This window comes from Fundulus heteroclitus, chromosome 4, assembly GCF_011125445.2.
Source record: "Fundulus heteroclitus isolate FHET01 chromosome 4, MU-UCD_Fhet_4.1, whole genome shotgun sequence".
Lineage (NCBI taxonomy): Eukaryota > Metazoa > Chordata > Actinopteri > Cyprinodontiformes > Fundulidae > Fundulus > Fundulus heteroclitus.
Window position 1 is genome coordinate 25261320 of NC_046364.1, and position 26318 is coordinate 25287637.

Genomic DNA, 26318 nt, shown 5'->3' on the forward strand with positions numbered 1-26318 from the left:
TAACTTTCGCTCAAATGGAAAGCTTTATGGTTAGAGATGCCAGAAATACCTCAAGACCTATTAGCCAATTAAATCCGCCCTGACACAGTGCATGGTATAGCAGTTCAGGGCGAGACGTCGCTATCCTAAACAAGAAGAAAGGGAGATAGAGCTGTTTTGTTGCAGTGAGACAATATCACTGATGGCCTTTGATAAACGGTAACGGTGCGGCTATATGAACTCTAGTAATGAAGCCGGCAGCCTTTGCATATTAACACTGCCACCTGAACATTTCTGCACTAAATTATTATGAGTAAAAGAAGATTATTACCTCAATGACTACAATTCAGAGTTAAACAAATGCATAGAACTGAAGCCACACACACACACACACACACACACACACACACATCTTTTTAACACTCGTTGCAGATTAACAAAAGCCTCCATAGCGTGTGTCCACCGAGCTTTCTTACTGGGGCTTGTAGAAGGTAATTTTACCCTTCAGCTTCATTTAATTAGAGGCAGTGAGTGAAAAGGGCAGGATTTGTGTCTGGCTGGCAGCGCTAGCATGTGGCTCGCTGTTGGACCTTAACGGGATGATTCACCGGCTTGAAATTAGACATAATCCCAGAATTATTCCCATGCACACACATACACGAGCACACTTCCACCCACAGAAAAGACACAGTTACACTGGCACGCAGAAATATATGATAGTTGTTTTTTTGTTGTTCTGTCTGTCAACTGTCACCGCTTTTTTTTAAAACAGCTTTACATCATTTGAGGTTTTCCATACACAGTGAATTGATTTAAAGTGTCAAATGTTTGGCAAGAAACAAAAAAAAAAAAAAAAATTGAAATAAACCCAAAGGTATACTTAAAAGAATGATCTCCTGGTAATTTCATGTCTTGCTGTGTGGCATGATATGTGATTGCAGCCCTTCTTTTTGAGTAGCAGCCTTTGGGAAAGAGAGCACATAGCCACCAGCTAATGACAGCATGTGGGCGAGAGGACTTAAAAAACACAGCTCTCAGTAGAAATTACTGTCTGCTGCCTCCTTCTTTTCTTTCTGTGGGCAAATCTGGGCTACTCTCCCATACCAGCTTGCTTTTCTAAACCCAGATCTGACATATAAAGTCTTGCAGCACAGCACCTTCCTGGGGATTTAGCAGATATTGGCCTTCTCTCACTTCCTGTGTGAAGGAATGTAGGGCTGGGGCGTTCATTATATTTTATTTACTAGGAAGTAGAGTACAGGTTTTTTTACATACCCAACATACCCACACCTACTACAGAGTACAGACCGGACCAAACCAACGTTGTGCAATCAGCCATAGAGGATAAATCAGACTGTAAGTTTAAAACCATTGAAATGTGAGCCTTTTACAGGCCAACACTAGTATGTACCAAGCCACTTACAGTATCCCCCTCTTTGTCTGTGGACCCTCGAGGAGAGAGGAGTTGTACACTTGAGAGACAAACCACCCATGGGGTGCAGAGACTCACAAACATCTGCAGGTCTACCAAGCTAACTGTTGTCGGAAATATGAGGCGTGGCTGCGTGGAGTGGTTTCCTGCGTAGGTCCCTGTGTTCACAGTCCGAACGCAGACCCTCGGAGCCCGCTTCACAAACCAGGACCTTTTCCCATCTGAGCCAGCAGGTTCCTCGCCCCTGGCCAAAGAACCAGTTTCACCCTGGAGTAATTCACTGCAACCAGATGCCCGTCGCCACAACAAGATAAAGAAAGAGGTTTGGCAGATAAATTATAGAGAGAGTTGTAGGGGAATAATAATTTAAAATGGTTTACTTAATGTGTTTTTACTGTTTTAAAGCTTGATCGAGCTAACCGGCATAGCTTCTGCTAGCTTCCTTGAATCCATGCTATGCTGATATGTTTCACTGTGTTCTAGGGTTATTACAAACTTTATTTCCATTAGGGTTTTATACACCTATGGGATATTAATGTTTGTGTTGTTCGGTCCGCTTATTATGACCAAAAAGAGGTTGAAAGTCTTTTTTAATTATCGCCACATGTCCACTAGCATTAGCGCTATTCGTTTTCTGGATAAAATTAGTACTACAAAGTAAAAGTAACTACAGTTCGTTTTATCATTCAATAGTGCTACGAGCGCTAGTACATCATCAAGAGGGATGATTAATGTCAATTTAATAGTGTTTTGTGTAACTTTAGGATTGCCCTGCAAGCTAATGACAGATCGTTACAGTGCCATTGTCCTAATTCCAGCGGTTTCAGCTTATATTCACTGGACAAGGTGTAATAGACCAAGAGTCGTTTATTAAACATTACATAATTAAAAACAGTGCGTAACGGCACAAAATAATGCCATCCCCGAGTGCGCATTCATAAAAAGAGTTTGTGCTGTAAACAGGATTGAGCAGATATCGGCCTACTCTCACTTCCTGTGTGTGAAGGACTATAGGGTTGGGCATCCATAATTCGACAGACACTGAGTGACGTTTTAAGATTTTTATTAAAGGAGCAGGTGTAGCCAGTGCAGAAAACATCTGGAACTGGTACTGGAACCTCTGAAAAGGAGAGGGACAGGTTAGTGGCGGTTGTCTCCACAGTGGGAGGAGTGATGTGAAATCACAAAGCCACTAACCTTGTTTGGATCTTGTCTGGCCGTAACAAGGGTGTGGCACAGAATCCAATGAAAGATCCCAGAAGTGACCTGCAGAATATTCTGCTGGCAGAACCTGATTCTCTTGTATGGCTAGATGCAGGGGTGGAAATCCAGAGACAGTCCTTTGTCATATACAGGTAGTCAGAGGCAGGCAGATGTACCAGTAGGAGAATCCAACAGGTGTGTCCACGGTCCTGTCCTGGGTCCAGATCTCCAGAGTCAATTCAACAGGCTGAGGTACAGAAGGGCTAAGCAAAGAGACAGTCAGGTAACAAACACAGGTCGATGTCCAGAATCCGAGAACCAACAGGAGAGCCCAACAAGGGCGAAGCAAAAAAGGCAGGAATCCAAAGAACAGTCTGCGTCACTTACGGGAAGGCAGTCAAGGAATGCTGGAAGGTCTACTCACGTAAGGGTTTTCGAGAATCTGGCGCCTGAACTCAGATAGATACAGATTTAAACACACAGGTGTGACAGCGCCAGAAATCAGAGCAGTCACAGTTACAGGCAATCAGTGGATAATTGCCAGAGCAGCACTGCAGACGTCAGTAGCAGAGACAAAGAGTCGCAGGAGATGCTGTGAACGTTACACCGCTACTGTTTGTGCGACAATTTGGGAAGACGAAAGTGGGTCAGTTAATGTTGATTTTGACTAAAAGAAGTATGTTTGTCTTGATTGTATCCAAATGTCGAATATTTGGATAGCCCCAGAGCTGCAGTGACCTGTCAGTCAACTCCGGTGGCACCTGAGGTGTCCAATCAGGTTCTAAAGGTGTGCAGTCGTACCCTGGCGACTCATTCTAGCTCCACCCATCCTTGGTTTCATTCAATGTGTATTTCCTTTATTTTGGAGCCTTATACACAGCGCATAGTGATAGGTGTGGGCTGGAAACGTAGCCTTTCAACTCTGCCGTATCTTCATCCCAACAGATTGCTGAAATGCCCACATGAATAAAGATGCTGCTGCTGCCGCTATCGATCGATTACCATGTTCTACACCCAACTCATAAACAGCCTGACACACTTAAACTCACATGTTGCATTCACACATTCCCATCTTCAGGGGGAATGCTTTTCTGGACATAAAGGAGCTGATGTTTCTCCCGGCTTTTTTACACTCAGCTGCATACCTCTTCAGTTTCCTGCTGGAGGTCCCCACTCAGTGAGCCCGACAAACATGACATGTGAGTTTCAAATCTTCCTCATAACTTTAGTCTATGACTTATTTATTAAAGTCTGTAGATAAAGAAAAAAAAAACTGGTGTCACATCATGAATTGCATTTTATTCTTCAGTCTAGCCCTATTAGCTGCTATAACACTAAAACTGTCTTCAAAGCCAAGGATTGTTATGAATTAAAGAGTGAAGACGGGGTCATCTGGTGGGAATGATAGGTGTGTGAAAATGAAAATCGGGAAATGTTCTTTAAATTTAATCTATTACCTCCAAATAGCAAGGTTTTAAAACACAACACGTATTTGAAGCAACTTTGGATTCTAAATTATTCAAATAGTCCAGCCTTGAAAAACATACAGTAAGAGCTGGAATAAAAATGAAAACTCCCCAGCCCTCTACTTTCAGATGTTTCCCTACAGGATCTGACATTTTACATTAATAATGTTAAGATGTTTAAACCATCACCTTTAGATATGGCAAGCTCTCAATGCAGATGTAAACATTTATTATTTTCTCTTATTGAATGTACCTGTCCATATAATTGTATGAAAAGAATTAGGGCACCACAGTAAATATGCTACTCTATTTATATTAAAAGAGATATCCAAAGTATATTAATAGATAGAAATAGATATAGAATAGGAAATTTGTCTTGGGTACAGACTCTGGCTGCTGCATAATCCAAACTATGGCTTTCACATTACATTCACACATAAAAACAGTACTATAAAAATTCCAATCTATCTATTGAATAGACAGATTGGAATTTATCTAATCTATTTTGAAATGTATTCTTCTTCTCCTGCTTTACTTATTGAAGAGTGATTCAGCTGCTGCTGAGAGCGACTCTGAGTATGGAGGCAACAGAAATGTTCACCGTAGTGAGGAGGTGTGGTTGATCCCGTTGCAAGGTGTGACGCTGTCTTTTAAGAGCTGTGATTGGTTGATAGTATAAGAAAAAAAACAATGCGCTCCTATCAAAGGAGAAAAATTAACCAATTAGACTGGATTAAGATTCAAATGTAGCTAAATGAATTAATTGTCACGCAACATAAAATTTTACTCGCCATTTTGCAACTTCATCTATTTGATATTAATTGTAACTCAGCATCTTACTTGGATCGCCTGCTTGTATAAAGTGGTCATATTTGGCAAAATGACTGACTTAAAATTATAAAAAAAAGATGGGGGAAAAAAATGAACAACAACGCATCTGTCCGGTGAGCTCTGGGAGGAGAATAGAGGAGTAATGAAAGGTAAATTGTTCTTTGGATCACAGCGCAAATACACTTTGAAGTGTATTGTTGCAGATAGATGCATCTTTTTTTTCTGTGCGTCTTGGTACTTTTACGCACCAGCCTGGAAAGTGAGTGCTCTGTAAAAATGAGGAGCTGGACACACAAGCGAACTACTAAATGACCATTTAGGCTACTGCCATGATCATGCAATCCAGAAAATACTTTCACACCTCTTTTATATACATTCTTTGTAAATTTCTTCCCTTTCTATTCATGATTTTCAATATTTTTCCTAATATTTATTCATCGTCCACAGAACTATATTACTAGAGCTGTGTCTTTAACTCGTCGGGCCTCTGAAACTAACTAATTTCCCCCTATGGAAATGATAAAGTTTATATTATCTACATATTTACAATTGCATTATTGTTAAATAAGTTTATGTGCTCATTTCCTCCACTGTTTAGGTGGTGGATCAGCCAATCAGCTCTCTCTGTTTCTACCATCTTCCCTGCTGAAGACACGCTTAGGCTTGCTAAATGTTCTCCTCGCTACTCCTTATATTTTATCAATTTAGGAGCTCCCTTAATTAAGGACTAATATGCTTTGTGTATAACTTTTATCTTACCAAGAGTAAATCATATGTAAAGTCTTAGAATTCAGGAAATTCTAAGGTTTTCCTAAAATGAAATTACTAAGAGCTAATTTTAGTCGTAGGATTCTTTGTGAATACGGGCACTGGTCTTAATCTGTGCTCTCTGTGGCAAACTTCAGTCTTGCCATCATGTATCTGTGAGTGAGCAAAGGTGTCGGCCTTCTATGTCACCTGTTAATATGTTAAACTTGTTGGCCCCTCTTGGGCATCTTTGCTTTGGGGGGCCTTTTGGGTGTCTGGGGTTCTGGTTCCCCTGCCGTCTGCCACTATTGCCATTATTGAGCAATTTCCTTATGGATAAAGCTTACATAGTTTAACACACAAGTTCACTCTCCCAAACACCTACAGGTCCTTGGATTTAGGTGCTTACAGATTCACCTTTGTACAGAAACCCCTATTATTAGCTTTAGCTGTCGCTTTATACATCTGTTGGTGGTTTGTACCTGTAATACTTTGTTGGTTGGTTTTGTTGTTCTTTTTATATCTCTCTACGCAGATGTAGAAGCAGACTCAGAGGATGCTATTTTGTTCTCTCCCTTTCCTCTCCTCTATTTTTGACACCATTTATCCCTTTTAGCATTTTGTCTCATTTTTTTCTCTTCTACCTTCCTGTTTCTGTGTCCGTTGAACGTTAAATTGTCCCAGAGTAAAATCTAATAAAGCTTTTTGTATATATAAATCAAGTGGAACACTATGTTGAAAGCAGTAAGGCTCCACTTGTGAAGCCTGCCAGACAGGACATGAAAAAAAAGTAACATTTTGTGAAATCTGCAGATTGTATGTGCATCCTCTTTTACACCAGCAGTAGCACGATCCTCCTATGCAGATATTTTAGGCTTTCGGAGACTTGTTATAGTATCTTGCAGGCTGTGTTTTGGGTGAACTTGCTTGGACTGCCAAACCTAGACATTTTGGTTGGATTTCCCTCCACTTGTAAAGTATTTTGCACAGAGAGATGAACGATTTCATATTCCTTCGAGACCATAAGCTGCTACAGTCTGCCTTCTGAAGACCTCAAGCAGTTCACACAAGACTAAAGACATGAGGTTTAAACTGGTTTCAAAATGAATAGATTTGGGCTGTTGGTCTCATTTATTCCTTCCCAGAAATGTTATCCTCATAATACATTTACAAAAGTTTTCCTTAGATTTTGTGGTTTGTTTATTTATACTACTTGAATTTCCCAAGTGTGACTGCTTCCCTGACAGTTTTAACCCGAGGAGTTGAGACAGTGAGATCCAAGGGATGGAGCACAGATCTAAACATTTGAAAGTATCAGTCAGGGGACACCTGGGAAATTCTGATGTCTGGGTTCACCGCTCCCCGGAGAGGAAGAAGTCACTGTGGCCAGTATTAAATTGTTCTTAGGATTTTCTTTTCCCCCACATGTATAAAACATGTTGACCTTCAAAGGATTTTCCACTTCTACAATCACATTTCATTGCCTCTGCATCTGAGGTTTAATTTAAGAAAACAAGATCCAAAAAAAAAAAAAAAAAAAAAGTTTTAGGCTTTCACTCTTTGGCAGGCGGTACAAAACAAATCTATTTTATAAGCCATGCCTTCAATAGGAAAGTGGGAAATATTGCTTCATGAAGCCTCAGCCTAACAGATGTCAGGGAGAGATCAAGGCAAAACAGGTGAGACTGACAACCCTGGGTCCCAGCTGCTGCAGTATTGTCACCCTTTCAATCACTCTGGAGAACCTGAGCCCCGCAGGAACCGCCGTGTGATCCCGCAGGCGTGGAAGAGGAGACTAGATCAAATGTGGGATATCACAAGCGCAGAAAATGAACTTAGAACGTGGAAGGGAGGAACAAATAAAGAGAAATTTAAGCAAGACTAGATAAGCATGTCAGAAGGAGGATAACTGAAAGGTAGGAAGAAAAGAAAACAAGGTTTGGGGGATATTGAGAAAGAAGAGGACGGTGAGGTGAGAAGTAGAAAGGTGGAAAAATGTTTCTGCAGACAAAGACCGCAAGAAACTGATGACAATATATGATAAGGACGAAAATGAGAGTAAAGATAAAAGGTAAAGAAAAACATAGTGCCAGGGTGGAGAATAGTGGTGGGGGGGATAACAGAAACAGATAAGAATTAATAAAAAGATAGAAATTGCTGCGGGATAGTTTTCTGCTTCACAGGCTTTCAGATATGACCACGCCCCGACACATACGTACAGATTACAGGTCACATTTGAAGCAAGAACATGCAGATAATCAATGCGCCGGGATTAATAATGAGATTTCAGAAGCAAGACAGCTGAGGGGGGGGGGGCCGGGATTACAGCACCCACTCCAACTCTAAAACCAATCCCCAGCAGACAACGAAAGAGCAAAACACAGCTGCCATAAGAGGATTGGAAGGTTTCATCCAAAACTGCCTCAGATTGAGCACCGAGAATTAGAGTGACATTACAGAAATGGAAACGCAGGCAGGAATGTTTCCCATGGCTCTCTGATTATACTTCCGTCCAGATTCTGGACATCCAGGGAGATTTCTTCGGCCAGTTATTGTTTTGTCTGAAGAATATGTGAATTATTTATTTTTTTTATATAGTGGTCTGATAAACTCAACAACTTTATAACCACTCTCAGTGGGAGTGCTTTGGTACACAAAACCCATTGTACAGTGAGTAAACTGGTTTAAAGGTATATAGCCATGTTATATCCTTATTAAGAAAAAAGACCAAAAACTGCTTGATCATGATAACATAAAGTTATATGCACCAAGCCTCCATCCTGATAATGTTTTGATGGTCGGTTTTGTTGATAAAATTAGCCCCAGCACCGGTGAGATGACCAGATATTAACAGACGTGGCGCCATCTACCGGCAGTATCACAGTACTGTCATAATGCCCGTTTGCTTAATTATTAAAACAGAATGAAATAATGCCGGACCGAGCCTGACCCTCTACAATGCCTCGCAGTAAAGCGTCAGCTCGGCGCGATCGACAACCAACCGTTATTAATTGAATACACTGATCTGCAGCAACTTCAAGAGCCTTAATATCAGAACATTTACTCACATTGATTAACTCTGGGGTCACATCTGAGCCTCGGCAGGTTTAACGTCTGCTTCAGTGAACAGCAACATTCATACTGTATTCCCAGAGACATTCCAGTGTTTCCCTCTTCGAGTAGTCGTCTTGCAATCAGATGGTTGTGGGTTCGATTCCAGCCTCCCCTTGTTGATATGCCCATGGGCAAGGCACTTAACCCCAAATAGCCTACTGACCTGCATATTGGTGTATTACTAACAAATTGAGCAAACACATAGCACAACAAGCCTAAACAGCAGGATGTGATAATGTTTCATAAAACCTCCTTAGGGAGCTACTGAAATAAAAATAAAAAGAATTTCAAAAAACATGGCTATGCACCTTTAAAGTGATAGGTCATTGCATTTTTGGTTTTAACTAACACAAAAACTGTCCACCCTCTGTACCCCCTAGTCCATGCAGAGTTTGGGGTGGGGGAGATGTGGGGGTTGCTGGTGCCTTTGGGCACGAGGCGAGGTATGTCCTGGACACGTTAGCAGTCCATTACAGGGGGATACATAGGCCAAGCAAGCACAAACACACACATGCATACCTAAGGCTGATTTAGAGGAACAGTCATGTTTTTGCAACACATCCTCCCTCCCTACTGATCATATGTTGACGCTTGGTCCGCTTTCCTCAGAGTCACAGGTTGAGGCACGGGGGACCCCCTTCTCGTCATTATTTGACGAGAAGTGTGTATATTACTTTCATAATCTTTGACCAGGGAAGGTAGGCTATCTTTCATTCATTAGTTTCGTGTTCTGTCTCAGAAAGACGGGAGGAAGTGTCATTTCCTATTTACGTCATTGAGTTTATCCCAGATTCCGGTCGACAACAAACAACATTGAAGCAAAACATCTGCAGCTTTAAGCATTTTGATGACAACTATGGCAAAACATGTGCATCATTTATTTAGAATCTTCGCTCAGGAAAGGAAGACGATCTTTTCTTCATTAGTTTTGCAGAGGATTTTACAGTACGTTCTCAGGAAGACGTGAGACAGCTGCGTTGTTATGCTGGTTGCCATTGCCAACGACGCCGTATATGTCACTGACCTGCACTAACTTCTGCTTTCATAAAAAAAAAAAACACATCACAGTTCTATGTATTTTGATGACATCTGTAGCTAAAATTATTCTATTCAACTCAATTCACTTAAATTTTATTCATATAGTGCCAATTCACAACAGGTGTCATCTCAAAGCATTTTACAAAAGTATGCATAATCTTTGTTCAGGGAAGGTAGACAATATTTCCTTTATTAGTCGTGCCGAAGGTTTCAGTGTTACGTGTTCTAGAGCGTGAATGCTGACTAAAGCAGGCCACGTACTCTCAGACCATCCGCCATGCTTATAGAGGGAAATTAAATATTTAATTTAATTTAATATTTAATTTAATTTAATTTAATAAGACAGGATCTGCTATTCGTTACAGTTTGATGACATTTCTAGCAAAAGAATGCATAATATGTTCATATTATTCTTTCAGGAAGTGTAGATAATATGTATATTATTATCTCGGAGTAACTCAGTGACGTAGGTAGGAAACGTCACTTCCTTCCGTCTTTCTGAGACGAAACAAAAATATTTGTTTCGTATATATATCTTGCTAGAACTGTCATCAAAATTGCACATGAACGCAGTTGTTTTGGTGAAATGTTTAATGTAGGCTGGGTTGCTATGATATTCTATGTCCCACCCTGAGCTCACAGATGAGACAACAGCTTACCAGGAGCTTCTCAGAGATCCACTCAGACTGGTTGAAAGGATCAAATACTGGCTACACTGGCTCCATAAACAAATGCCACGAAGCAGCAAAAAAGGATCTATTTTGATATGTTAAGCAGTCATTTTTCTGAGTAATGTGCTTTTGTACTCTTGAAGTGAAGGTCTGTGTAGTATGCCGCTGAAGTCACGGATAACTTTCTGTGTTTGTGCTCTGGAAGTCTCCTCTTTCCAGTGTGAAGAAAGAAGACGGGGAAAATGAGCATGGGACTGAAGTAAGGAGCATTTGGATGAGAAATGAGCTGTCTAGAGAAAACCGATGAGACCGTGTGTGTGTGTGTGTGTGTGTGTGTGTGTGTGTGTGTGTGTGTGTGTGTGTGTGTGTGTGTGTGTGTGCAGGATAATACTGACTAACTGGAAAATAAGTTTCAGTTTGAAAAATCTGTCTCATACAAGCTGAAAAGTCAATTTGAAGAAATGCCTTACGTCTCTGAATTGAGTGTGAAGTAGGTGTGTAATCTATATTTTTTGAAACAGGAAATTGTCTTAGTTTATTTCCAATCATCAAACTCCAAAGTTTTGTTCTGGGACACTGGCAGTTTGCAGCTTTCCTTCATGGTAGTGTACAGATTTTCATCAGCTATATCAAATAATAATATCATCACCATGATCAACAGATGACATATGGTTTTGGTGCTGGGATACGCGACAAATGACAGAGAAACTGTTCATTTTAAACTGGGTTTGATGGACCTCAGTGGGTTGGAGATGGCCTTATAGACCCTGCCAGAACGTTTGACTGTAACATTTGCGTCTCTGAGGTCATTGCTGATGTTTTTTGTCATTTTATTGAAACGTTTGTCAAAATCAGTATATCTGGATTGATTAATTCCAGACAGACCCATGTTTTCAAGCCTTAATTTCTGTTGATTTCCTGTTTACAGCTGATGAAAACATAACATTTCGGATCAGAGTATTACATCAGACCAATTAGAATAATAATAATGGCTAAATTGCTGATCATAACGCCTTGATGTTTACATAATGTGTAAACAAATGTGAAAATAAATACCTGTTTTCATGCCGATTTTTTTTTTTTGCCTCTTAAACAAAGATAGACATGGTATTAAGCATTTACATATAAAGTAATACTATTTTTACATTTTAATAAATTCACAAGTTTTATTAATGTTTTCACTCTCTCACACACATCTAATCCTGAGCTTTCACACCAACAACAATAATTTCTTTGTATTTTTTGCATACTGTTTATATCCACATTCATACAGTTTAAAGCCTGGAAAAGGGTTTTAAATTTCCAGATCATTCCAGAGTCTTACACTTTGCTTGCAACAGGGCAGGAGCTTAATACCCCTGAAAGAGACTGTTTAGCACAGCTTCATGTGCTGACACTGTAACTCCAGGGTACTTCATTTGGTAATGTGATTCAGCCTTAGTTTGTCAAATGCAAAGACAACATATTCATACGAATTAAAGTATGCTTTATGGGTTGGGTTGTATATATATATATATATATATATATATATATATATATATATATATATATATATATATATATATATATGTGTGTATATATATATGTATATATATATATATATATATATATATATATATTTTTTTTTTTTTTTTTTTTTTTTTTTAAAGTAAAGCATACTTTAATTCGTATGAATTAATAATAGTCTTTAGATATGTTATTAATTAATCTGTAAACGCTTTATAACTTATTCATAAGTGTTTATCATACTTTAACTATGGGTGACCGGTTTCTTGCCAAAAAGTGAGCCTAATCTATTCAGCTATATACTTCATCTAGAGTTCCTTATATTAAAATAGTTACTACCTTGTAAGCACAAACCCGTCAGTTTTGTCTCTTGCTCGCCCTTAATTAATGTATAATAAACACATATGAAGGAGTTATAAAGTGTTTAGATTTATTTATAACATATTTATAAACTAATGAATACCCATCTATATGGAGAGCCTTTTTGGAAAGCGTAGCCAACAGAAGTTTGCGTTCGTCAAGATAAGTCCATGAAGACCAATGCGAGCACTGCACGTCCTGCTGAAGCATTTAGCAAATATTTCACCAGGTAATATTTCGTATCTGCATTTTACTCCGGCTGCACTTTTTTTGAAACAACTTTCCAGCTTAGCAACGTGTCAGAGACCGCAGCTAATTACCGCTCGCCTCTTTTATACTGATTTCTTTCTAGCTCCGGCGCTGCTTATATCCACTCATTGACTTAGCTTTAGCACCCACTGGTGCGGCAGCTAATTATTTCCTTCCACCAGCTTACCGTTTCAGGAGTTCAGCTGTTAGTGAGCAGGGTTCAGGAAGCAGGGACGGCGACACTTTCAAGCACGCAGCAGCCCGTCCTCTCATCGATGTCACACTCTCCTCTCTGTGATGGGAGAGCGCGCTCGCTTGGCACTGCAGTTAATAACCTTTTGCTCTGCGTTGCACATTATTCCTGCATGGGGGTGTCTGTAGTTTGCAACTAATAGGATGCGTGCGACTGGAAACGGCTGTTTGATGATCAATGGCTTAAAATCCTTTGAACGTGCTAATGCAAACAGCATATTTTACATTTTGTTGGGTTATTCTGCTTTTTCAAAAACCCAATCAAGTCAAAGAGGGTCAGCTGATTTGAGGGGATCAAATTAGCTGATTGAAACTCAAAGAGCCTCTGAAACAAGCATGGGATGTTTCTGCAGAGAAAAGGTAAGGGGTGTGTTTTGATGGGGGAAACGGTATAAACGAGACCTTGAATGTGTGAAAATGTTGCGAGAGGAGTTTCCTAGTGATCCAGTGATTTCCCCCCTGCGGCTTTGCCACTAATGAGAACATCTGCATCTGTGAAACATACGGCGTGTGAGTGATCGTCGAAAGGGAGCGTTGCCTGAAAGGGGGAAGCAAACTGTGACTTGCAGACAGTCAGGGCTAATATGCTGCAAAACACTTTGAAAAAAAAAATAAAAATGTTAGAATGGGATTCGAAAACGGCGAGGAGAATCATGCTTTTAAGTTACATAACCAGAATCTCTGGAAATGTCACTAAAAGCCAAATTACCCATTTATTGCATTTACTAATTTATGTAATTTCATCTCTTGATTTCCTCCTCTTCCCAAGGTGCCAGTGCCCTGCTCAGTTTGAAGGACCTGAATGCCAGCAGAACAAGCACAGTTTCCATGGCAATGGCTATGCTTGGTTTCCTCCTATGATGCCCTGTTTTGAGAGCCATGTGTCGCTGGAGTTTATCACAGACGTGGCTGATGGACTGCTGCTGTACAGCGGCCCACTTGCACAGCTGCAGGCCTGGGACCGTGAGGACTTCATGGCCATAGGTATGAGGCAAAAACACTTTAGCTGAATAAAGAAAGGAAATGCTTTTACCCTTTTATTCATAAAACACTTCAGGGCAAGCTAAATGCACTCAGAATAAAATTAGAGCAGGAAGTCTGCCAGATGTAAGAGAAATATGACATTCCTCACTTTATAGGGAACTGCATGCTGACGGTTCTTAAATCAAATATACAGTATGTCAAAGCCTTTTACTTAGCGTCGGCCTCCTACTTTGCAAGACTTGACAGTATGATGTGACTTTTTGTTAAAATGACATCAAGATGGGAGCTTATGGCCATTTAAGTGAGGTAAATACTGTAGCTGAGACGCTGGTTGAGATACTGTACCTCAGTGATACCAATGCATTAGGGTCAGGTCAAAGTGTCTGATGCATTATCTTCATTACATTCCTTCTTTTGCATATATGGTGTAAATATTTTTGCTTTCGTTTAGTTCCCTCTCTCTAGGTGGTCAGGTCTGAACTTTAAAATGTACCGTTCAGAATTGTTCAGTGGATGCAGTGAAAGTCCTGTGAAGTTGCTGGAAATTTATTGTATTATGCAGTTCATCTAAAGGGATGAACATCCAATTATCTGCTCAGTTAGGGTCATGTATTGGTTTGTTTTAAATTCCTTCCTTCCTTCCTTCCTTCCTTCCTTCCTTCCTTCCTTCCTTCCTTCCTTCCTTCCTTCCTTCTTTCCTTCCTTCCTTCCTTCCTTCCTTCCTTCCTTCCTTCCTTCCTTGTGCTTTCCTTTATTTTCTTCTTTTTTCCATCCTTCCTCCCTCCCTTCTTTCCATATGTCCTTTCTTTCCACATGTATATTTTTTTCTTCCCTCCCTCCTTCCTTCTGTCATTTCTTCATTCCATCCTTATGTCTTAATTTCTTCTTTTTTTTCTGCCTTCCTCTCTGTTTTTTCTTCCTTATTTGTGTATTATTTTTGTCTACTTATCCTTCCTTTCTTCCTTCCATCCTGCCTTCCTCCCTACCTTCTTCTTTATGTTCTTTCTTTCTCTTTGTTTGTTTCTCTTTTCCTTTCTTGAATCCTTCCTTCCTTCCTTCCTTTGATTTTGTGTTGGGACCATTTGCGAATCCCGCCGACTGTACAAACATGCCTTTAATTCATATTGAACGCCTGCTTTTATATTTCTAAATAAACACAACGGGGTGAGATTTCTAAAAAGTTGATTCTGGAAACATGGATACCAGAACCCTGCAAACATAACACCTCCTTAAACAAGGTCCACACTCATGATTGAGTGATATTACACTGTTGCCTGATGGAAAACTTGTATCCCCATATTTTATCCTACTCCTCCTCGCCTAGATAATGCGTTGAACCAGATATTTCACAAAGATTTATGGCTGATTGTCTGTACCATTGTTTGAAGTGAATGCTGAAGAGTACATGTTGGCAGTTACAGAAGGACGCCTCAACCTATATTCTGCTACATTTGTAGATTTACATTTGAGATTAAGCTGAACGTTTCAATGGAAAATCACTTCAGTTCACCAAGAGTTGTGGCGAGACTAGATGTGAAATCCTCACCTATGTTCCATGTGTAGTCTTTATGCCTGCTTTTCTTATGTTATTTATAATTTTTCACTCTTCAAATGTAGGTGTTAGAGATGAGAAAGCATGCATGAATATAGTTTTGTCACGATGGCGTTTGGAACCCTCGGGGTAAAATGATGGACCTCTCTTCGTACTGCAGCTGTGCTCTTGATCGTTTAAGAGAACAAAGCTTGTTTAATAGAGAGCAGGATTTATAGACAGATAAAAAGAGAGCAGGAAGTGTTATAGATCTTTGTATACTTAGTTTTTTAATCTGATAGACGAACACCTCCTCGTCTCTCTTGCTATTCCTTTCCGTGCTCCGGTCCTCTCTCCGGGGAGAGATGCTGTTGTTCTATCACTGCCAAAGTAATAAGTGTGGGAGGGGAGGTCCGCAGGGAGACCAGGATGTGTGTGTGTGTGTCTGGATGTTTGGGTGCATGTTACCAGCAGGTTTGCTATGTTAATTCCTCAATGCTTTCGTTTTGCTTTCCTTGTTTTGTTTCAGAGGGTGTTTTTTGGGGTTTACTGGGTCGTAAAGACTTAGGATTAGGTTAGTTGAGTCGTTAGTGGAATCCATGTGCAGCGTGTAATTAGCCAGGCTGTATATATTTAGAGCTCTAATTAACTTGTTTCAAGGTTGACCTGGTACATGTAACAAATCCATCAGGGAGCTGCGGGTGTGCTGGAGCCTCATGCTACTGCAGTACAGCAAGTATAGAAGTATTCCTATCATCTTTGAGTTTTAGGAAGATATTGACTGAATTATTGCTTTGAACAAAGTTGTTTTTTTCATTCATGTTCAGTTTTCAGTTCAGTGCTTATTTATTTGGTATGAATTCACAACACATGTCATGTCGAGGAACTTTACAAAGTCCAATTCAATTCGAGAAGATTCCTGTCTAAGGAAATCCAGCAGATTGCATCAAGTCTCTCCAAGCAGCATTCACTCCTCCTGAAAGAGCGTAGAGCCACAGTGGACAGTCGTCTGCATTGTTGATGGCTTTGCAGCAATCCCTCATACTGAACATGCATGAAGCGACAGTGAAGAGGAAAACTCCCTTTTTACAGAAAGAGACCTGCCATAAATAGTAATAACTATTATATTCTTAAAACACAATCTCCTTTATCAAACGCTCATTTAAAGCTTAGTGTGAGTCTTTTGGTATCGCTCTGTCCTTGTCCTGAGAATAACAGAAATGCTTAGAACTGAGAAAATTGCCACTTCACTAACAAGAGCCAAATGGAACTGGAACCTGTTCATGTCATGGTGTTCAGATGTGTGAAGGAGCCAAGTGCAGACAAGATAAGATGGCAAATGCAGGATTTTAACGATGAGATAAAAATTAAACAGCTCTGAGATTCTGTAGCATGTACAGAATAGCACCTTAAACCGATGGGTCTAAATATCATATGTGGATGATGTCTGTATTCTTATCTGTAAAGCTCAGTTTCTCCAAACTTGTTCAGTGTTATCTCACAACAATCAACCAAAAGGTAATGCACCAAGCATGAGAAAATGTAATCAGAGCAGGAGTGCATTTTAACTGCTTTATTTCAAAAGGTAAACGGGTGGGAGATGGGAAAGCACTGGCTGATTGTGACGAGGCTCATAAATAAAGCTACTAACCTGTTCAGAATTCAGACAGGGCTGTTGGTTCTGTGGTGTGATTCCTTTGTTCCTCGGCAAAGCCAGCGGGCAGCATTAATGTTATTGGTGACATCACAAGAGACTGCAGCTTGTAGCAGAGGTGTGCTGGCTTGATTCACTGGCACAGGTGTAAGGCAGATTGGCAGAGGCTTGATCCGTGTCCGGGGGACAGGCTTGGGTCGTACGCGTGTGACCAGAGAAAGTCAGAAACACCAGCAAGCAAGGCTTGTTGGCTGTTAAACAGTGATGTGGTTGTAGTCCAGAAATCAGAAGCTTGGTAGATGTTCAACACAACCAAGGTGAAGTCAAGGTCGTAGCAGGGCAATGAGTCATCAAAGAAAAGCTGGACATCTATTGGGTAAGGCTTCTGATGTTCTGCTGCTGTCTCGCTGTCTGTGGTGAGCTTATAAAGGACCAGGAAACAGGTGTGACTATGGAGCTTGACTGCAGCGGAGCGGTGAGGCAGGTGGGATGAAGCAGGGGAGGGGTCGCACAGTGCAGACCGTCGCTGATGGTGACAGAAAATACAATAGGTATAGCTATAGTTGGTAGTCCTGCTGAGAAACACTTTTTGTTACACTGGATGAAATGGTCATTCCATCCTGACAGTAGTAAATACATTCTGTATTCAGAAAAAGGAGGTTAAAAAATCAATCTCTGTGGAAAATGCAGGCCTGTAAAAACTATAGCAGGGATTTGTCAGAGTTTTGGTCCTGAACTCACTCCCCTCTCTCCCTCAAGTTATGGGGGTGTCACCTTATCTGTTGGTTGCCCCACATGCCAGTCATTCGGACGTGCTCAGTGGATTTGGGCAATTTTTTTTCACATGATCCCCCTGAAGAGTGGAAGAGCGAGGTAAGATGGTCTTGCGCATGTGCAGTTATTCAAAAATGGATTTGGGGATTTCCTACTTGCATTTCCGGAAAAAATTGCCGACTCTACCTTTATGAAAGGAAATGTGCTAAGAAGCCATACGGGGGCTGCCATTTTCCTTTTGAACAGGTAAGTTAAATGTTTGCTAATGCTAACCTGGCAACGTAACCTAACAGACCTGGCAACTGGCTGGCAACAAGAGTAGTGAGGCAAGTGTGCCTCCTATTGGCTGGCAGGAGTTAAACGTGTAGCTATCTCCTTTAATGTCAGAAAGTGAGGAAAAGTGTCTGTATTGTTATGCAGCGTATGAATACATCTGATAACTTTATATTGCAACTCAACCTCAGACAACAATTAGCAAAGAAATATGTAAAAAACTACTTCATGCTGTAAAACAATATAAACAGGGGAAATATAAGAAAAGACGAAACCGTTTTCATTGGATACAAAACAAAGGGTAGCTATTTGTAAATGGAGACGGTGAGCAGGAGCACTAATTTAGCAACGCTGGTCTTTCCTAGTGGAAACCAGCCTGATAGGTTACAGCTACTACTACAGTGGAAACCTTTTTTTAGGCTTTCTACTGCAGGCTCTGTGCATGTTCGTGGAAAATGGGATGTTTCACACATCATTCAACCCTTCTGCATAAAATACCAACAAGCTTCTACTCTTGAGCCTCTTGGAGACTGAATCAAAATTCAGCTATGGAGCAGGCGATGAGTTTAATCTATTGCCATGGGAACCTAGCCTGGCTCAACTAAAGCCTACTTTAGGGTATGGGTCCTAAAACATACTTATTGCACATCTCTTTCTGTTCCTTGAGCACTAAGACCAGAATGAAGTTTGGTGATGTGTTGCAAACTAAAGTTGCTTGGAGGTGTGGTGCTTTTTCCATTACATAAGCGTAAAACGTGTTGTTTTGTCTGTTTCCCAATGTAGGTTGTGTACAACCCCCGACCAGTGCTGATATGCCAGCTGAGCCAGTACTAAACGAGCAGAGTTTGACTTAGGTACTCCCCAAGTGGTTCCTCAAAAGACATTGAACAAATCCGTTTCATTTTCAGATAAAATATCTCATGAATGTGTTAAACGTCTCATTCTGACTATAATGGTGTACAACAGCAGGCCACACTGTGATGAATTCAGTACTCTCAGAGTAGGTTCAGTCTATTGTTTTGCTTTGTGGAAAAAAAGACCTGCTTAGGAGCCTCCTGTTAAAGCGGAGCGCTTCCAGATCTTAACAAGCTGGTGCATCTGTATTAACTAGATGCACGTTGAGCTAATACAGTGAATCAACAAGTCATTCATGAAGGACAGTCAACATGGAGTGCAACAGAAAATGTTGATGGATATGGAAATCTTAAGTAGGTGAGTATCTAGGTAGAAAGAGATGACAAGGTTTAATTATTAAATGTTTTGGAAAATAGAAAATAATGACTGACCTCTCTGTTTATTGGCACAACTTTGCCTGGTATTTTTTCTGTTGCTATGTGGGCTTGTGTGTCTCCAGGTGTTAAATGATTTTTTGTCCTGTGCTGTTCATATTCCTTACTGCTGTTTTCATCTACACAAACCCTTATATATACCCACTGTGGAGCCTGAGCATCTTATTTCCGATGCCGGTTTGCTCTTCCAAAGCCACCCACTCATCCAACCCTGTTTCCTGCCGTAGGGCAGCTGCACCAAGCCAGCCCTGCTGTGTTTAGGCCAGAGAAGGTGGAAGGCGTTCGCATACAGAAACACTGTCAACACAGCGGTCCGCTGTTTCCAATCTTTGGCCACTTTCAAAGGAGGATATTACATGGATTGAACACAGTATAATGTGGATGTATGTGTTTGTGTGTGTGTGTGTGTGTGCACAGAGGCCAAAATGGTCTAAAAATCTCAGCTGACCTGAAGTGGGCGTTGAAATTGAAATCAGCATACCTTCAGAAAATCCTAAAGCCTTAGATTTGCATAAACGGGTTTTGGATGTTGAACGTGTTTTCGTGTGTGAAGGTCATCCAGACGTCTGGCTCTTAGATCACTTCATGAAAGATTCACTTTTCATTGACCGCTGTTGAACACGTGCTCCATCCATGTGAGTAACATGGTAGAGACAGGAATCATGAGGTTGAACTCCTGCCACATTTACCACAAACATGCAGCAGTAGAATATAGCTGCTTATGCATGAAAACATTGCATTGTCTCTTTGAATCCTGCCTCAACAACTGTTTGGCTTATTTGTTAGTCAGTAGCACGCAGTGGAGGAAAGGGGCAGAAAATAAACGGCTATGCCTGGTGCGTTTGCTTTCCATCAGGACCAGGATTCCTCCATCTGGTGAGTCCTGATTGTAACCTGATTCACATATTGCTTCAAGACATTAACTACTTATTATATACATTTGCACAGGAGCTCTAACAAGGGATTGTCTTTGTTTGCTAACCATCAGCTCGAAACTAGAGTCGGTGACGGGGCTTAGCTGCCATGCCTTATCTCTTGCCAAGCTGCCATTTACTTTAACATTGCCACAACAACCTCCTGGTGGGTTTTAAACCTGCGTTCAGAGGAAGTATAGTTAGGAGAATCCTGCTTTTACCATCTGCTCAGCTCATACCTCTTGGTAGATAGGCCACTCTCCATGAGCCAGATAAAGGACAGGCCAGCAGAGGACAGCTGCTGTGGTGTAAAAAAAAATAAAAAAACCTGATTAAAAAAATGTTAGACTATGCCCCAGCACATGGGTCACAAGGCCACTGCAGGACTAGCAAGACAAGAGACAATACAGCCATGGGCGCACAGAACATGCAACCCGAAAGGTGGCAGATGGCAGCGCTGAGGCGACGGTGCAAACTACTCTACCACCAAAACCTTTCATCTGTAACTAATATGTTGTCAGTTCACTATAAAAATGTGAGCAGTGCAAGTGTTGTGTAATCATACTGAGAGGCCACACAGCTTCATTTATCCCACTTGATTTTTTTGAATAACATTTTAACTGTGATTGATCCATAAGCTAATACTGTGGGGTGGGGGTGGGGGGGGGGGGGGGGGGGGGGGGGGGGGGGGGGGGGGGGGGGGGGGGGGGGGGGGGGGGGGGGGGGTCCGCACATTAGAGTCCACAGATTAGATTAATTATTAACAAAAAATGGCTGATTCTATAGAGTTTATGCCACTGCATGAGTTAGAAATGTGAAGTTTTATCCCTATGATAATGGTGCCCAAATCTTTTGTCAAAAGAGCCAAAAAAAAAAAAACTAATCAAGTTAAAAGCCTTCTCGGGTCACTTAAAATTGATCTTTATTTTAAATAAATAGCCAATAATGTGTATATAGAGAATAAACCTGCAGTTTATTTATGAAACAAAGAAAATTGTTTAATATCTTTTAAAAGGGGATCTGTCCATCATTGTGAATACTAAACACAGAAAGGGTCTCACTCATTGGCTTTAAAAGAAAGGCCCACAGTTTGCTCGGTTTTTGGGGGTCGAAGACATGGGTCCCTCTTCCTTTTAAAGCACTTGCAGTTTTTAATCAGAACATTATCATTTGTTTTTGAAAATCTCATCCTACATTTTTTTTAAACGTGCCTATTTACCTGCGATACACTGCTGACCTGTCCAGGGTGTACCCCACCTCTCGTCCATTGATAGCTGGAGATAGGCACCAGCACCCCTCACAACCCCAGCAGGGATAAGCGTGAACAGGTAATGAATGGATGGATGGATGGATGGATGGATGGATGGATGGATGGATGGATGGATGGATGGATGGATGGATGGATGGATGGATGGATGGATGGATGGATGGATGGATGGATGGATGGATGGATGACTGGATGTCTATCTACATCAGCAGCCAGTTTTGTGCCATTACTGAGTCGCATTTAGGAACTGAATGAAACCATTTAAAGGGGCCTCATATGGTCCCCAGGCCAGACTTTGGACACCCCTGCTTTATGAAATTAGGACATCAACATTAATCTACTCATCTAAATGAAACAATGTCTAAGATAAATAACTAACTTTTATCTGTTCAGCTACATATTTTGCCAAACTTTAATATCTGTCTTCATGCTGCGTGGATCATTTTTTAATAAGGGGGTATTGCTTCTCCCGGTTCTCCTATAGTTTAGCGTTTTATGAGGTCGACAGATGTGGACAGTTTTATTAAACTTCACACATAACCTGTTCTCCTGGCTTTGCTGGGAGATTGTTTGTCATTGTAATGATTTGTGCCGCGTCTTATCAGCAATAAAAGACAAACAGGACTGGAAGCGCGGGGCCTACTCGTGGACCCGTGGCGTGCGCCGCCTGGCAGCCAGAGGCCAGCGCGTTTCCAATCAATAGACAAATTAACAAGACAAATGAAATTCGCTTAATTACATTGCCCCATTTCAATCTGGTGCAGACAGGGTGTCAGATAAGGATTTCCCCTGGCCCAATAGGAACACATTATCCTTACCTAATGGAGCTGTTTACTAGCTGACACCGTGCCTCTATTAAAATAGGAGATGGAATGACAAATTGAGACCGCGCGTGAAAAAAAAAAAATGAAAAGGTCTCTCAAGCCGAGGCGCAGATACATAAACAGATTCACTTTTGCATTCTGCTCAGTTTACACAGAGCTGTCATGTAGCAACACTCAGAGCCTGGCTCTCTGCTAGCTATAAAATGAGAAGTGGTGGATGCAGAGAGCCAATATGCATTGACTGCGGGGCCGGCTAGCTGTCTGACACACCATTTATACCAGGAGCCCTGTGCTCCAAGCCTGCTGTTTCACCCGCTGATTTGTACACACACTGACTTCTCTGGGCTGAAGCGTCTATGAGACTGATGTTTGCTTGTGTCACAGGAACGGAGGTAGGGGGGGGATGCAGAGTGGTGTGATTTGTAATGCTGTTTATGCAGTCCATATGCTCCCAGTTTGACTCCTGCGTATCTCCAGACCCGCAGGGAGGAGGAACTTTTTTTATATTCAAGAGCCCCCCCCCCCAACTCTGTAGGAGTTCCAACTTGCCTTGTAGACAAAGCACGCACTTCTACTCTTTACTCTTTCTCGTCCTCCCTCGCGCTCGCTGCTTCTTGTCTTTTGTCGGAGTAGGAGGTAATGAATTACGTATGAGTAGTAGTAAGGCGGCAAAGTCTTGTGCTAACCCTGTTGCTCCCAGACCATTTAAAAAGCACACCATCTACTATGAAGACCTTCCAGCCCGGTCCATACCCAGCAGGTCTTTCACATTTGCTTCTTCTTTTCTCCTCTGCCCCTCTTTGGATGTCTCTTTGAGGCTCTTCCGCACACTTTGCCCCCCCCATTAGTTAGGAAACAGTAGTGGTAGGTTCTGCACTTCTTGTATTATATAGAAACCATAATCTGTATATCTTTCTTTACCTATGAGGCTGGACCATAATTCAAACTACATGGGGCACATAATGGACCAGCAAACCGTATTCTTCACTTATGACCAATATTATCTGTGTTATTAATGTGGAAAAACTGTGTGTTGTAACAGATGTTTTATCAATTAAAATAACTAAAAAGGTTTTTGTAAGAGCGTAGCTGAACAGATGATCAGTTATTTCGTTTCAATCCAATAAATAACAAGGGAAGGACCAACTAAGCCACAGCTCACAAATGACAGTGTGCAACGATTCAATTAATCAGTTTGCAATACAATATCAAACGTTTTTCTGGACTGCATCGTTTAGGCAAATCCCTTCAGATGGAATGTAGGGACTTTGTGTTGACATAAATGAATGCAACACAACTTGTTTATGAACATGTTGCTGGCCTTCTGGGTCCAGATACAGATGTTTTGCTCATGAACCTTTGATGAACTCTGTTTTTCTGAGTGAATCCATTTCTGCTAAACCAAATGAAGGAGCAATTTATTGTGTCACATTTAGGGTTATCAAAATAACCAACATTTTGATATAACCGAAGCAAAGAAAAACTGATATATTTTTTAAAGATACTCATTTATGTCAAAATTGACACATGCATGTACAATATCCATGCCGGGTTGACACACAGCTTTTGCGCAGCAGTGCTGCAGACACGTAGCCCCTCCCCTTCCTGCAGAGGCTCACCTGTTCAGTCATGGCTGAGAATTAAACGTTGAGCTCCTGCTGGAAGTTTAAATCTTCCTGAAGCTCCAGGATTTGCTACAGTGAAGGAATAAGCATGGCATGGTGTTAGGGAATGTTGGCTGTTTGAATATTAGCAGCTCACAGATGGTTCAGCAGACAGATGAAGGTAGAACTGGTGAAGCAGGAAAAGGACCACATCAAAGCCCCCCCCCCCCCCCCCCCCCCCCATATACACACACATTTAAATTTATTTGCCACATAATTGAACCACTGAATCAAAAGTACACATTCCCATAGTATATATTTACACTCTTAATGTGTGTTTTCCTGTCTACTGTTCTTTTTTACAGGAAGATAACACTTTTTTTCTACATCGGTGCTCAAATGCCCATGACTCCTTGGTCTAATTGATTAAGACGGTGGAAATGCTGTCATATTTTCTCTATACCTTCAAAAAAGGTTGCCCTGGTATAAAAAATGACTTTGTTGTTTGTTTTTCTCAGTATGCATGTAAAGTGAGAAATGTTTGTATTTTGACAACCATGGATATGTTAGTAACTTACAAAAGGGATTGAACCTCAGAGAGTTCATATCCAGACATGAAAGTTTAAGAATCTTTAGCTGCATTTCTATCAATGTTTTAAATGTGAATTTTGATATATTGAATTAGAAAAGGTAGATGGAAGCAGTAAAATTTGAATTAACTCACTAAATTTTGCACAAAAGAAAGCTTCACGCTTGCCTGAGTTTCTCTTTTTTTTTACTTTTTCAAAAAAGAGTAAATGTGCTAAAGAGAGATGGAAAAACATTTGTGAAGTTAGTTCTGACGTAGCTAAGGTTTACCTCGGATGACTGATCAGCTGTTTCTAATGACATGGCCTGTTTTCCCGGATGTTCTCATAACGCTGGAAGCAAACATGACTGGAAGCAAATACGGGATGGTGTGAACCGAAGAAGAGACCCAAACATCTCTTAGTCTCACCCGTGGAAAAAAAAAAAATCACAACTTACACATTCATTAAAATCTCACTCCATTACTAAACCGTGCGAGTTTGCAGCCTCTGCTTCCCGTTTATTACAGCGTAACGTCAACGTATGACCTTATGCTTTGTGTCGACTGGTCAATTTGCTACAAACCAGTAAATGGAAACAAGCCTGATTTGCATTTTATTTTTTGTCACATTTTAAATGTTTGCTCAAAGTTTTAATGAGAATTGGATGGAAACACGGTTTTTGAGTGGCTCACAAAGGATAAACCTGCACCTCCTAGCCAGCGTCTATTTTCCTAATTACTATGGTTTATTTAAGCCTTCTATTTGACTAATAAGTGACTTTTTACCCACTTTGTATGTCGCTGTTTACATTCCTTGTGAAATGTTGTGTCTGAGTGTGTGTTTTCTGTAAAGAAAGTTTTGGCATACCTGGGAACAGCCCTGTTGTTAAATTAGCAGCCGCCCACCCCAGGAGTTGTTTCCGTAATGCTGTGTCAACTGCAGACATTTGATGTGGAACTGAATACTGATTAAACACTGCACACAAAACGCCTGATTTAGCGAGAGAAGCACTTGTTAAACAGCTTCGATCGTTTGCCAACAACACACAATAGGTCAATAGTCCATGCAAAAAGCTGCTTTCTTATTCTTTTACTGGAAGGTATGTTTGTGCTCCCTGTTCCAACATCTCCCTGGTTTGAGCTGTTATATCTGTTTCTTGGCCCACTCTCCCTTTTGTTTTGGCTGCATTGTTTCTGGTGTATTTCTCTCAGGTGCTGCTTCTTATCTGTCATCAGCTTGGCCTCCTCCCAACTTCAGAGTTAACTCGTGCTTACTCCAAATCTCTTCCCTCTCGCTTCACCTTGTCCCCGGGTTGTTGCTTCGTCTTTCTCTTATCCGTTCTCCTTTTTTTTTTTTTTTTTTTTTCTCGCTTGTCTTCATTTCGGCTCTTACAGCAGCAGTGACTCTCCCTCACTTTTAATTTTCATCTTCCTGGAATTTTTTCCTGTCATCAATCCCTCACAAATGATCACTCTAGCCTGAACACAAGCCTGCTTAGCTCGCCCAATCAGTTATCCAGCTAACTTAACTTTTTAAAGCGCAGAAACACCACATTCATTTCTCCTTCCAAAAATGTGGCAGTAAGGAAATAGCATAGACCCAATGAACCTCATAAATCACATTCCTGGGAAAACATGTTTCAGTATCACCCGGTGGCAGCGTTTGAAAGTGTGGCATTTGTCACATTGAGAGATATTTAGTTAAAATAGCGTTTGAACAGAAATTGGCCCACGCAGTCATTTGATGGCGGCATATTTAAGTAAAATGTCATGCGTGAACATTTGTTA

The 26318-nt window shown here is 40.9% G+C and overlaps 1 protein-coding gene across 1 annotated transcript in view; it reads left to right on the plus strand.

Moving 5' to 3' along the window:
• si:ch211-186j3.6 (neural-cadherin) overlaps positions 1–26318 on the plus strand; it is a 488898-nt gene that overhangs the window by 319970 nt on the left and 142610 nt on the right. Inside the window, exon 27 of the mRNA XM_036135719.1 lies at positions 13618–13832. Within this exon, the coding sequence (XP_035991612.1) occupies positions 13618–13832 (215 nt within the window). The remainder of the gene's footprint in view (positions 1–13617; positions 13833–26318) is intronic.